This window comes from Typopeltis vanoorti, chromosome 6 (genome assembly GCF_054136105.1).
Source record: "Typopeltis vanoorti isolate ZY-2024b chromosome 6, IOZ_Tvanoo_1.0, whole genome shotgun sequence".
Classification (NCBI taxonomy): Eukaryota; Metazoa; Arthropoda; class Arachnida; order Uropygi; family Thelyphonidae; genus Typopeltis; species Typopeltis vanoorti.
This window is the reverse complement of record NC_143554.1, coordinates 91597409-91612584: the sequence shown is the minus strand read 5'-3', so window position 1 is coordinate 91612584 and position 15176 is coordinate 91597409. Positions and strand designations below refer to the sequence as shown.

General features: G+C 36.2%; 1 protein-coding gene across 1 annotated transcript in view; it reads left to right on the top strand.

Moving 5' to 3' along the window:
• The window catches only part of LOC150105703 (medium-chain acyl-CoA ligase ACSF2, mitochondrial-like), a 347992-nt gene that overhangs the window by 206288 nt on the left and 126528 nt on the right, over positions 1-15176 (top strand). The window contains exon 9 of the mRNA XM_090394533.1: positions 699-790. Coding sequence (XP_090250659.1) covers positions 699-790 — 92 coding nt within the window. The remainder of the gene's footprint in view (positions 1-698; positions 791-15176) is intronic.

Below are 15176 nucleotides of genomic sequence, written 5' to 3'. Positions count from 1 at the left end.
TCTAGTTGGTGAAGAATTAGAATATCTAAAAGGCTAACTGCTTATTTAATTCTACTTCTAGGGTTAACTTGATCCTAGGATGAAGTGCGTTTAACTTAGTGAGAAATTGTTGAAGTTCATCCGAAGAGCCATTCCATACAGCAAAAATGTCATCGACATATCTGAACCAATGAGTAGGTCTGGGAGAAATGTTGTCAAAGATACGTTGTTCAAAATGTTCCGTAAAGAAATTGGAGATAGCAGGAGAAAGAGGATTGCCCATTGCTGTTCCTTCAATTTGTTGATACAACTTATTTTTAAAGGAAAAATAACCAGAATGTATTACAAAATCAAATATGTTTACAATGTCTGAAGGAAATTCCTGTTGTAGTAATTCAGTGCTTTCAGAAAGAGGCACATTTGTAAATAAAGAAACAACACCTAACCTGATCATATCAGAAACGTCCAAATGATCTTCACTAGGAATATTACTGGGGGGGGGGGGGTAAGAAATATCTTATTCTTACTTTTTTTTTTAATTAAATTCTTACTTTTTCTTTCTTTTCTTTTTCTTTTTTTTTTTTTGAAATTCTTACTATTTTTGTAGTCTTTACTGTTTTCTGGTAAACATGATCCTTCCTTCATCATCTAATTACAGAATATGATGTAAAAATTAAAATGCAAATATAAAAATGATGGGTTTTTTTTTTGTAATTTAGATGTACAAGTATTTTTGGTACTCCAACAATGTACATAGATATGTCCAATCATTCTAATTTAAAGAAGTATGATTTGTGTAGTATTAAAGATGGTAAGTATGTTTTATTATCATAATATAAGAATATTTAATATTTTTTTTTAATTAAGTGGATATTGAATCCAACATTATTTCATAGCTGAATATAGAGACTATAAAAGTTTCGGCGGATACAAGCGTACGCCAACCTTTCGTGACAAGGCAACTTGTAGTAAAGGTGGAACAAGCGCCGATCACTGTCCTTAGTATTTTCCCATAATGTAAAACATATCTCCACGGAGATGTATGATGTTATACATTATGGGAGGAGCAGGGCCTGCTCTATCGATGGTGCAAGACGTGCATTTGCACAGGGTAGCAAGTTTTTTGGGGGCGGCAAAGTTGGCATAAACTATACGAAAAATAAGGGAAAAGGGACAGCAAAATATGCTACTGCGCGGGGCGTTAAAATTCCTTGGGGTGGCCCTGAGGGGGGGGAGGTCACTACTGGGTTTCGACCTTTTTTGAGGTCTCATCTACCTCCTACTGATGATCCTGAATTATCAAGAATACTCAGGATGAGGTGATGCAGAACTTGTACTTTAAGATACGAGTTGCTAAAAAAGGTGTCACATTACAAAAGGCACCAAAAATTACTGAAAAAGAGCCAAAAGGCTTCACTTCGAAGTGAAGTGAAGCCTTTTGGCTCTTTTTTCAGTAATTATTTTTCTATTTGTGTATGCTTACCTTGGATCTTATTTTAGCTTTTTCCTCCAGGAGAATTCTCATGATTTATGTCTTACTAGCATATCTGGAAGAATTTGGGGCATGTATGTTTTGATTGGTTCACCAGTCTCATATAGAGGTTGCAACGTTTTTTCCCTCCATGAACTGAGGCTTTTAATTAACACATAACAAGCAGATTTTGAGAGAACACACATAATTAACAGACAAAAAAAATTTATAGAATTTTTTTCAATAGTCATGGAAATTGTGCAGTATCGATAGATTGGTTGATCTTGTGGTGTTGTGTAGTGTAGCATGGCTTCCTGCAATGAGTCATGGGACTCCTTGGAGATGTCATGTAATAATAATATTAATAATAATTTGAAATTATTATATATTCGAAAGAGAGTTGAAGTTCAGAGGGCATATTAAAAAGTTGGCAAAATAGCTCAAAGGATTACCTGGATGTTGAACAACATGCTAAAAATAAAACATGAAGAGGTTATTATCCCTCTTTATAACACTATGATTGACTAAATCTTGACTACTGCACATAAATGAGCAACCAAGCTGGTGACACGTCTATAGAATGCACTATGAGGATAGATTAAAGGTGTGTGGTTTGTAAAGTTAAATTGAAAGTCAAAAACAAGGGGAACTAAGAGTTTCCATCCGAAGCATGATAGAAATTCTTAGTAGTTACTGAATAAATAGGTTGGCAGTGAAATGGATGTGCAGCCTTATTAAACTAGAGATCCACAAGAAGAAGATGATGTGGAAAGAATATTGTGAGAATAAGAATGAGAGGAATTATGAAATATATAAAGCTCAGGCCAGAAAAGTAACAAGTAATGTGAGAAAAGCTAAAACTGAGTATGAAAAGAAATTGACCATGCAAGCTAAAGGCAATCCAAAAGAATTTTATCGTTATGCCGCAAGCAAAAGAAAGGATGAATGTGGAAGAATAACTTTATTGAATGCAGATGGTAGACGAGTGTCAGGAGCTAAGGAGATTGTTCAATTAATGAGTGCTCACTTTGCTAAGATATATCAATCAATATATGTAGCATGGTGCATGCTGCTACTGCTACGTCGGATAAAGAGTTAGTTCATGAAAATGAGGTTGAAGAGCTGTTGCATAACCTGGATAAGAATTTGTCAATAGGGACAGATGGAATATCTGCCCGTTTGTTAAAGGAATGTTCAGCTGAATTGGCTAGGCCTTTTGCACTTTTGTATAACTTGAGTCTCAGCTCAGGAATGATTCTACAGGAATGGAAGGAATGTATGATAGTTCCATTGCACAAGGGTGGTGCAAAAACTGATGTGTCTAACTACCGACCTATTTGTATCTCTGGTGTGGTAGAAGATTTTAGAGAAGTTGGTAAGAACTTGCATACAGAAATGGGTAGACAAGCATTCTATACTCTGCAGAGAACAGAATGGGTTTACTAAAGGAAGGTCATGTTTTAGAAATTTGTTCATATTTTATAACAATGTTACGGCCAAGTTGGATAAATGGAAAGGATGCACTATGATAATGTTGGATTTTTCTAAGGCATTTGATAGGATACTACACGATAGGCTGTTGTCTAAACTGGAGAATATGGGATTGGAACATAATCTATTGACTTGGATCAGGGGATGATTGTCAGACAGATATCAAAAAGTGCTATATAGTGGGTGTGAATCTCCCAGATTTAAGGTAACTAGTGGTGTACCTCAGGGTTCAATCCTTGGGCCATTATTGATGAATCTATATATAAATGACATTAAGCAGGGTCTATCATCAGATTTGCAATTGTTTGCTGATGATGCGAAGATAGGCAATGCAATCAGGGATGCTACTGATATTCAGCAATTACAAAATGATTTAAATAGACTGGAAATCTGGACAAACGAAAATGGCTGATGGCTGTCTGTTTAATGTTGGTAAGTGTAAAGTTATGCACTTTGGTGTGATTAGAGTTCCAGATTAGAGAGCGGCATATTATATTAGCGGAGTTATGCTACAAGAAACTGAAGAGGCAAGGGATCTTGGTATATTAGTGGATAAGAATTTAAAGTTCAAAGGTCACATAGCAAAAGTTGCAAATACAACTCAGAGGATAATTGCTATGTTGAAGCTAACCTTGACATGTAAGGATAAGAAGTAATTTTGCCTCTTTATAAGGCTTTGATAAGACCACATTTGGATTACTGTGTGCAGATTTGGTCTCCCAGGTTCCAAGGGGATAAAGAAGCTGTGGAAAGGGTGCAAAGAAGAGTTATTATTATTATGGGTATCTCCATGGAGTCAGTAAACTCATCGTGGGAGACCCAAACTAGCAAAGCAATATCTGTCATATCTCTTCTTGAATTCATTTACACACGAAGAACTCACAACTAAGTCAGGGAATGAATTCCACTCATTCACCACCCTCCAGGCAAAAAACCTTGTTCTCACACCCTTGTTAACCACACCCTTCTTTAATTTCCAGGGATGATCTCTTGTTCTTCCATTACTATCACAGAGCTGAAACATTTCCCCTGCATCAATCCTATAAAAACCTTTCAGTAATTTAAATGTTTCTATCATATCCCCTCTTCTCCACCTATCAACCAACCTCTGCAATCCACAATCTGTCAATGTAGGGAGCATTTTTTACATCACTCATCAATTTAGTCACTCTTCTCTGAACCCTCTCCATAGCCTCCTCATCTCCAAGGAATCTGGGTGACCAGACCTGAGCACAGTAATCCAAATGTGGAAGTATCAACGCTTTATAAAGGGGAATAATAGCCTCTTTATCTCTGGATGTCAGTCTGTTCCTCAGCAACCAAGTAATCCTATGTGCAATCTTGGACACCTTAACAATGTGTCCCCTGAACTTCATCTCCCTATCTACCAACACCCCTAAGTCCCTAGCCTCATCAATCTCTTGGAGTACTGTTCCATCAATGTAGTACACAGCTGGTAATCTTTTAATCCCAAAATACATAACTTTACAGTTTTCCACATTGAACTGACATCCATTACCTTTTGCCCATTTTACCTTCTTCTTCTTTGAGTGCCATCTCCTATCGGAGATGGCACTCACTTTCGCCCATTATACCAGCTTATTTAAATTATCCTGCAAACTTTCAAAATCAACTTGATTTTTTATTGCGCTACCCAACTTTGCATAATCAGCAAACAACTGAATATCTCCCTTTAACCATTTCCTATATCATTTATATACAAGTTAAACAACAATGGCCCAAGCACAGAGCCCTGAGGCACACCACTGGTCACCTGCCTCATCCTGGACTCTGCTCATCTATACACCACCTTCTGGTATCTCTCCCTGAGCCATTCTCCTATTCATATCACCAATTTAGTATCCATTCCCATCTGCTCCTATTTGTGTAACAGTGCTCCATAGGGTCAAAAGCCTTAGCAAAATCCAGAAGTATCACTGTGTAACCATTTCCTTTGTCCAACTTAGATGTCATTCTATTATAAAAAGTTAATAGATTGCTAAGGCAGGATCTTCCTTTAACAAAACCATGTTGGCCTCTATAGAGTATTATATCCTGATCCACCCATTCTTGAATTTTGTCTTTAACCAACTTTTCCAATACTTTTACCACTACTCCTGAGATGGTGATTGGTATGTAATTAACTACCGCAGTCTTAGAGCCACCTTTATGCAAAGGAACCACTTTGATAACTTCCACTCCCTAGGGACTACACCAGAGTTGAAACTTAAGTTAAATATTCAAGTAAGAGGGGTTGACAATTCCTTTGCACATTCATGCAATACCTGAGCTGATATTCCATCTAAACCTACAGCAGTGTTTGCATTTAAATTTTGATGCAATATATTAAATACCTCTGATTTCTTAACTTCAATTCTCACATTAGTTACTGCTACAGGTACAGAGATATCCTCACTTGGGTGATAGGCTTTTGAAAAGTGATTACTCAGTAACTTGACTATTACATCCGATTTTGTCACCTCAATACCATCAGCACCCACTAAAGTTATCCTTCCGTAGTCATTCTTCCTTTTACTTGCTACATAGCAGAAGAACTCTTTGGGATTACCCTTGATCGTCTTCTCATAATCTGATTTAGCTTTTCTTACTATTCTGGTAACCTTCCTAGCTTAAGCCTTGTAATGCTCATGGGTGTACTGATCGCATTTCTCCTTGTACATTCTCCATAACATCTTCTTTTTATGCAGATCAAGCTTGATACTACTGCTCATCCATCTAAGGACAGATTGTGAGTATGTGAATTACAGACTCTGGTTAACAGGAGAAAGAGGAGTGATATGGTAGAGGTCTATAAACTTTTGAATGGGTGTTATAGCACAGTGGTGTTCAACCTTTTTTACTACACGAGCTACTTTTCTATAAAAAGTTATTCGGCGATCTACTCTCTTATATAGATCACTTTCCCCCAACCTGATATCTGATTACGCACAAATAAACAACTAAAAAAAAATACACAACAATTAAAAACTTTACTTGTGTATTTAAAAATATATTTATCACTTTTAATTATTTTAATACAACAAAAAAAAACAAATATATTGGAATAAAATATTTATTTCTCTATTTTGGAAAACCAAAGTTAGAAAAAACAACAGATTGATTACAAACTCACAAGTTACAAGAAATGCTGGTTAATTTTAAAAAAAAAAAATGTTAATGTGAAATTTTGCATTATTTGGACCTCGCAATATTTTCATAGTCAAGTTGATATGAAGAAGTGGCCAATCGCAGACAATCATCCAAATGATCATTTGTACTTTGGTTTCTTAATTGATTTTTTATGACTGTCATATTTGAAAAAGCGGATTCTGACAAGTATGTCGAGCCGAAACATGACAGAATTTTTCGCACAATATCAGTTAATATTGGGAATTTTTTATGTGCATACTTCCAAATTACTTCATTGTTTATTGATTTTAAATGTAAACTATTCTGAATGTTTATTATCTCAAGTTCTACTTCAGCTTGGTTTATATCAAACAGCCCACTAATTTAATTTGAAAATTCTGCGATGTTCAGGTTTTCTTGAAATGGATTATTGATGAAAGATACAATCATTTCAGTTTTATTAAAATCTTTAAATCTTGAATTTATTTCTTCCTCAACTAATTCTATTTCACGAATATATTCTTTTAAATCATAGTGAAGCATTTTTTGATTTTGTTCAAAAAATTTTAATAGATATGGGAGATATCTAAATTCATGGTCATTTATATTTTTCTTTAATAAAAGTAAGTATTGTTGGAAAGTTTTTATTGAACTTAACATGTCAATTAAATTTTTATCTCTACCTTGTAACTCTAAATTTAAATTACTTAATTTTGTACAGAAATCTACTAAAAATGACAAGTGTAACAACCATCTTTTATCACTCGATTGTGGATAAATATCTCCTTTTTCATCAAAAAATTTTTTATATCTTTAATTAATACAAGAAATCTTTCTAAAAATTGACTTGACTTCTGCTGAGCCAGCAAACATTATTATACAACAGAAGTTCCCTATCATCATCTGCCTGTAATTTAAATAACCGCTGTTGCAAGGCTTTTCCTCGAACAGAATTTACAATTTTAAATGTAATATCCAAAACATCTTTTGTGTTTTATCTTTTACTACACAGTACTTGTTGGTGAATAATACAGTGGTACGTTAAAAAATCAGGATATTTGTCATTGTTTTTACATAATGAAATGAAGCCTGATTTATTACCTATCATTGCAGGAGCACCATCAGTAGTAATAGACACAAGTTTAAAAAGCGGAAGTTTGTGTTGTTTCAAACATCACAACATTTGATGAAACAAATTCATCAAATGCTGAAAAAATGTCTTCTCCCCTAGTCCTTCCCAATAATGGTATAATTTTCAAAAGTTCTTCTTTACTTGATAATCTTGAAATACCATGTGAATAAAATACCATTACCATTAACTGAGCAATATCAGTGAAGTCGTTTGATTCATCAAATTGTAATGAAAACGCAACACACTGGTGAATGTCTGACATTAACCTGACCTGGAAACTTTTCTCCTGCAATTGGAACTCTTCCTTTCGGCAATTTGAAACCTTGTCTGCAGCCTAGAAGTAGTCTCTCTCTCTCTCTAGTGATGTCTTGAACCAAGAAGCTCCTTTCTGGAAGCTGGAAACTCCTCTCTCAAGCAACGTGGATCCGGGCAGTCTCTCTAACGGTGATTCTGGACCAGGCGGCCTCCTCTCTGACATGAATTCTGGAACTGGGACCCCTTCTGCTTGCTTTAGTCCCTTTTTATTAAGCCTCCTCTGAGACCTCGCATGAAGTTTGGCAACCCCCAAAGAATCGGTATGAGTCTTTCATCTTAAGTTTCAAGTTCGGCATGCCTTTTGTTCTGCTACGCTTCCTTTTGATTTTTAGTTGCCGGCCATCAGAAAGTTGTTTGAACTCTTTCTGACTGACTTCGGAGATGTTTACTGCAAGCCTTTCTCATATATACAGGTTTCAATAACAATCTTTCTAATGCTGCCATGTACAGCTTCTGCAACAAAAACATTGTCTTTCTTTTTAACACTCTAACATATTCCTATTAAAGCAGTATATACAGTTAGCTTCAAAAGAGTTATTTACAAAAACATCTAATACAAACTATACCGAGACAAACAAAGTTTATTTTTTTACAATATTCACATGGGGCTTAACCTAAGTAAAAATCGATGTAATGTGCTTTGGAATATTTAATATTTAAGCTAAAATCGAGTTTTTACACTTTGCTTATAATAGTATGCACTCGGCTCGCTGTTTGACTTCCACTGATCCAAATGAATTCGTTTACCCGGACTTATAAGAAAATTACTGATTTGACAATTTTAACGAAAAATAAATAAACAATAGCAATACACTTAAAGCGAATTAAAAATAATACAAAATAATGATAAATAAAATATTATGTTTTCAGTTTTAATTAAAATTTGTAAGGAGGAATACACAAGAAATCAACCAAAAATCGCTCCGTGATAGACTGGTTGAACACCCTTGTTATAGCATTTCAAATGATGAAATTTTTCTGGAAGGCAGGGAGAGAATATGGGCATCCATGGAAGTTAAGGTTGTTCTCAATCAAGAAAGGGTTAAGAGCTAGGTTTTTCTCCCAGAGAGCAGTGAGTGAGTGAGTGGAATAATTTGCTCTTATGGGTAGAGAGTGCATCTAGTATAAATGAATTTAAGGGAAGGTATGATAGCTGGGTTGGGTAATTTACAGCCTCTCTTGATGAGTACTTGGCTCCCTGGAGGTCTCAGATAATAATAATAATAATAATAATAATATATGACAAAGAGAGAGAGAGAGCTAGGGGATCACCCTTCAAAATTGTAAGCATGTGGTTAGGAAAGATGTGCAGACTAGTTTTTTTTGCTTGGAGAGTGGTGTACTGAATGGATTGCCAGGTAGATTTGAGTACCCTGACAATGAATCTATTATTATTATTATTATTATTATCATCCTAAGACCCCATGGAGTCAAAGACTCATCTGACATGGAGAAAGGGCTGTACTTATGCACAGGCACACAAGGCTCTAGCTGGGGATCCACCCCCCCAAAAAAAAAAAAATTAGGGTCAATTTAATGGTTCCAGCTGCTCATCTCATTGTTTGGGACAATTTAATGTCCTCTATCACCTCGGGAAAAGTGTAAGAACATTTAATGTCACTCTAGCACCTCAGGCCTCGCCCACCTCAGGAAAAGTGTAAAAACAGTCTTGCATGAAGATATCCCTGTAATAATAATAATAATAATAATAATAATAATAATGACCTTATCTGAGGTTATGATCATGCTAAATACCCTAACTAAAAAAGAATTTGTGATTCATTGATTTCTAATCCTTCCATGGGCATGGATGTTTATGAGTGTCTGTGGAAATACTAGTGGTGGTCGGGGGTAGATGGTGGATTGAGTAGTGGAGAGAGTGAGTTGTAAAGCAAGTGCCCTCCCTTGATGAGTCCTTGGACTCCCAGGAGATGTCAAATAATAATAATAATAATAATAAATACATTCATGGTGGCCTGAGCGTGTATCTCACTCATGTTGCACATATGCCTGGCACTTGATTATTATTTACTTGACTTTCCTACATCAGATTGGCTTATTTTTTTCATATTTGCCAACTATTAGTTTCAATGTTTTGCTGTAATTTCCTGAAAAATTAATTTTTTTGAACTATCTCAATGTGAAGTGCTTTCATAGAAACTTTCACAGAATTAATGTTATATTATAAATATATCAAGTAATTATGCATCTGTTTTAATTCTGAAATATTACTTATTCTTGGGATTGGTTGGTTTTGTGCAAAGTGAAGATATTTGCATATTCATATTTATGTTTTGAATGAATATTTCATGTAGAGAACTTGATATAACTACAGCATAATCTTGAAACATGGTAAGAAAACTAACAGACTATTGTTGTAGCAATCAGCATTTTTTTATAATCGTTGAATGCCCTGTTAAATTGAGGACTGTAGGTTATTTGTTAATTTAATATATCACCCAAATATGGAAATTCTCTTAAGTGTCTGTTAATTGTATATATCCTGAAACCATAGATTCTTTCTCCTTTGCATAACTTTGGATTTAACAGAAAGGACATGCAGTAAAACATAGAAAGAACAAGAAGACAATTTTTTTTGTTGAAAGTTTTTCTACTTGGTTATACTATAAATTAAAGATACCAAGAAATTATATACTTGGTTTAATCCTTTATCCATGTGTAAGCAAACAAAGTTTGTGCCTGAAGTATTTTCAGGACTGGGGCATCTTCTGGTAAAGGTAGTATAACTTCACATCACTTGCCTTAGTATCCCATAATGCAAAACACATCTCCTTGCAGACATGTATAATGTTATGCATTAAGGGAAGAGTCACTACCCAGACTATTTTTGACCTTTATTGAGGTCTTATCAGTGGGAGCCAGATCCAGAGGTGATACCAAGGTTGAAGTAATGCTGAAGTCATATTTTTATATACGAGTTGCCAAAAGGTGTCACACCTTATTATTATAATACTCTGGATTAAAGATAGATAGTTGTTGAAAGTTTTTCCACTTGGTTATACTATAAATTAAAATTACTAAGAAATTGTGACACCTTTTGGCAATTTGTATATAAAAATATGACTTGTGCATTACTTCAACCTTAGTATCACCTCTGGATCTGGCTCCCACTGATAAGACCTCAATAAAGGTCAAAAATAGTCTGGGTAGTGACTCTTCCCAAAATGACACATCAAATTTAATAATTATCAAAATGTGGGCTTTCCTGATTCATGCTCTGGACACTCTACACTGAAATGACTAAAAATGTAGCTGTTCCTCATATCATACCATACTTTGGTATAACTGTAAATTTAAAGAAGCCTGTGAAATTCTAATCAACCCCCCGCCCCAACTGAACAATAATGATGGCTTTAAAATCTTAAGAATGTGGATGGCACACACATTCAGTCTGCATAACTTCTCTTTCAAGTTCTCCAGTAACCCTACTTCAGGACTCTACAATCGGGTTAGTCAAATGGATTCAGAATTGGCTGATTGATAGGTATCAGAGAGTTGTATATGATCGGGCAATATCAAGGAAGCAGAAGGTTACAAGTGGGGTTCCACAGGGCTCAGTACCGGGACCTGTATTGTTCAATCTTTATATCAATGATATTGTCAATGGATTGCAAGAGGACATTCAGTTGTTTGCAGACGATGTGAAGTTCGGAAAGGTTATCAGTAATAGTGCAGATGTAGCAGCATTGCAAGTGGATTTGAATAAACCAGACAGATGGGCAAATAAATGGGGTGTCGGTTCAATGCAGCAAAATGTAAAGTCTTGAGGGTTGGGATCCATTGTGGGGGTGATGATTGATAGAAAACTGAAATTCAGGGAGCATATTGCAAAGCATATTAGTGAGGGTGACTCAGAGGGATTGCTGCAATACTGAGGACGCTGACCTGCAGAGATAAAAGAGTTATCATTCCGTTGTATAAGGCCCTGATCAGACCACACTTAGACTATTGTTCTCAGATTTGGTCCCTAGGATTTGAAGGGGATAAATTGACTGTGGAAAGTGCACAGAGGCAGATAACAATGATGGTTTCAGGACTGTACAATATGAGTTATGAGGATCTATCTATTGAGAGAATGTGGACGGCAGAGTTTGGTGGATAGAAGAAGGAGAGGTGATATGATTGAGACTTTTAAACTGTTGAGAGGCAGTTACAGGGTAGATATTGTAGAGTTCTTTCACTTCATGGCGGGAAGGAGCGATGACAAGTAGCCATCCCTGGAAGTTACGAAAGGAGGCTGTGCGCAAGAGGGTGAGGAGTGGTTTCTTTGCATGGAGGGTGGTTGAACCTTGGAATGCATTGACTGAGAGAGTGGTTGGAGTGGGAACGGTCAATGGGTTCAAGGAGTGGTGTGATAAACTTTGTGTTTCCTAAAAACGACCTCCCACGACGAGTCTTTTGACTCTACGGAGGCCTGGATAATAATAATAATAATAATTTTCAGATATTGATAATTTCAGTAAGTTCAGATATTGATTTGGCCACTTCTAATGCTGTATTTTTGAATGTTTTTGATTAATTAACTAATAGTGATCTCTAGCCATATAAATAGCAGAACTCTAACTTTGATGTAGCTATACTACACCAAAGCTAGAATCCTGCTAGCTTTTTTCTTACCAGAGGTCAGGCTAGTTGTTAATGGGTTACCAGATCAAAAGTGAGTGTGTTGTGAAGGAATAGAAGAGAGCATGAAAATCATAAAGTTTTCAGTATCGAAGTTGTACACTTTAATATAAAATGATTATAAGCTATGTACCACATCAATGGAAAACTATTCTGGGAAATTGAAGTAGAAATATGGGAGTACTGATGGATAGAGAGTTGAAGTTCAGATACCATATTGCAAAGGTGGCCAAGGCAGCTATACGATTAGTTGGTTATTAAAGAATACGTTAACCAGCAGTGATAAGCAAGTTATCATTCCTCTTTCTGAGGCCTTGATACAACCACATCTGGATTACTGTGCTGCTCAGGTTACCTGAGTTTAGGATGAGCAGGTGGTGGAGGAGGATCCAGAGAAAAGTGACCAAGATGGTGTTCTGTAGAATGTTCTACACTCCTGTTCAGTGCATTCCATTAAACAACCGCTTTCTACACAAAAAAAAAAGAAACTCTGTTTTGAAGACCAATTCATCAGAGGATAATACACCTGCTCTCAATCCTTTTGTTCCCTCTGTTACATACTGCCTAAGAGAATTGCCCTAAAATACTTCACATTCCACATGCACTCTGTTTCCAGATGTGATCACTTTATTCCAGTCTTTATATTATCAAAATTAAAATCACCTATAATGTTTACCCTTTTCTTGTATGCTTAGCCAATTTGCCTGTCCATTACCATATGTTAGTCTCCCCCCCCATATTCTCAGGACTATAGCAACATATCCAACTAAATATTCCATTCTGTTTTCCTCACTCCACCAGAGACTCATATCACAGTATTTTCCTCCCTTGAATCTCAATAAGCAGACATAATTCTTCAGCTATTGTGAACAGCACCTCTCCTTTCCTTCATCACATCTCTAATAATGGGATCCCAATACAGTGCTGCTCTCAAATCATTCATTACCTCTTTCACTCAGCTGTCTTTCATTCGATTTTTCTACACTCTTCTATTCATATCTCCCAATCTTCTATTTTCATCCTACATACATTTATGTCATTTTCTCTTTTAAACTTTCTACAACTATCTCTGATCCAGAGTATTTTAATAATTAGGTGATATACCTTTTTACTACTTGCATATGAGAAGTATATGATTTCTACATTAATTCACCCTTGGTGTCTTCCTATGTTGCTTCCACTGATGAGATCCTAATAATAAGTTGAGACTAGTCTAGATCCTAAATGCATAGCATTATACACTAAAAGGAAGTGTACTTTGCATTATAGGATACTAAGGCAATTGATGCTAAATGATTAACTTCTATATTCAAGTGGCCTAGTCATGAAGATTCTTCACATCAAACTTTGATCAAGGATTAAACAAGATGATAATTTCTTGGCAAAAGGTGAATTTTAAAAAATGATGTTCATGTTAATTCTCAGGCTCCAGTTTATCTTGGAAAAAGGAAAATAATAATAATCTCCCTTTCCTAGACATTCTGATTACACGCTAGCCTGATGGATCCCTGGCTTTCTCTGTTTGCAGAAAAGCTACAGGTAGATACATTCACCAGCAATCAGTCCTACTCTCAACAATATGGGATTATAAAATCCCTATATAACAGGGCAAAATTAATCAGTTCAGATAACAATGCCCTAACTACTGAACCACATTCTTAACACCTTCGTAGCCAATAGCTACAATCCCCCAAAATCCAAAAAATATTAAAACCAATTACCCCCCCCCCCTCCCCTTCATAACAGAGATTACTCTAAATCTATCACCATTCCTTATATCCAGGGTACTTCTGAAAAGGTAACAAAAATCCTTAAAAAAAATATGACCTGACAACCTGTTACAAACCATATAAAATTTGATATCCTGATATTAGCTGTCCTGCCTGTTTGGCCATAGTAGGACAGTTTGCAACTGCAAGGGACCTGGTATGGCCAAACAGGCAAGACAGCTAATATCAGGATATCTGAACAAAAGGACTATATTCAGTTTCACCAATCCACCCACTCAGGATTTGCTGACCATGATTTGGACACCCACCACAAAATATGCTGGAAGAAAGCCACTTTACCTACACCGCAGCAAGTATAAAATATGAGAGATTATTCCTGGAATCATCCTCTAAGCTCTGAAAAACTTCCCAAACCTCAACAAATTTGGGTGCATGAGATTGCACCCAAATTTGGAAAGCTTGCATTCTAAGAACATCAGTCCAACAGCCAAGACAACCCAATTTAGAACACTGGGTGGGGGGAACCTTTACGACTCTGGGACCGACTTCAGTTGCTTTCTTCAGCCACATTAATGCTTAGTGTTAGTTCCTGCATGCACTTATCATTATTTTGTGATCTCTGAAGATAATAATGTAACATTGTGAAATATAGGAAGTATTAATTATTATTATTATTATTATTCCGGGCAACTCCAAGGAGTCGACAGACTCATTGAGGTAGGCCCTAACATCATGTCAAGAACAACTATTCGACATTCACACAGAACCTATCATACCTTGCCTTGAACTCATTCACGTCGTAGCACCCACAACAGACTCTGGCAGCTTATTCCAATCATTCACCACTCTCCAAGTAAAAAACCTAGCTCTAACACCCTTGTCAACCACATTCTTGCCCAGCTTCCATGCATGGCCCCTAGTCCTCCCACCACCAGTACTATTTTCAAAAATATCTTCTGGATTAATCTTATAGAAACCCTTCAGTAATTTGAATGTCTCAATCATATCACCCCTTTTCCGCCTATCGACCAATTTCTGCAACCCACAAATCTTCACCTATTCTCATAAGGTTCATTCCACAGACCTGCTATCATCTTGGTCACTCGTCTCTGGATCCTCTCCACTTCCTCTCCATCACGAAGAAACCCTGGTGCCCATAACTGGGCACAGAAGTCCAGATGGGGTCTTATCAAGGCTCGATACAGAGGAACAACAACTTGTTTGTCTCTGCATGTTAAAGTATTTTTCAGAAGCCAAGTGATTTGATGAGCTGATTTAGCCACTT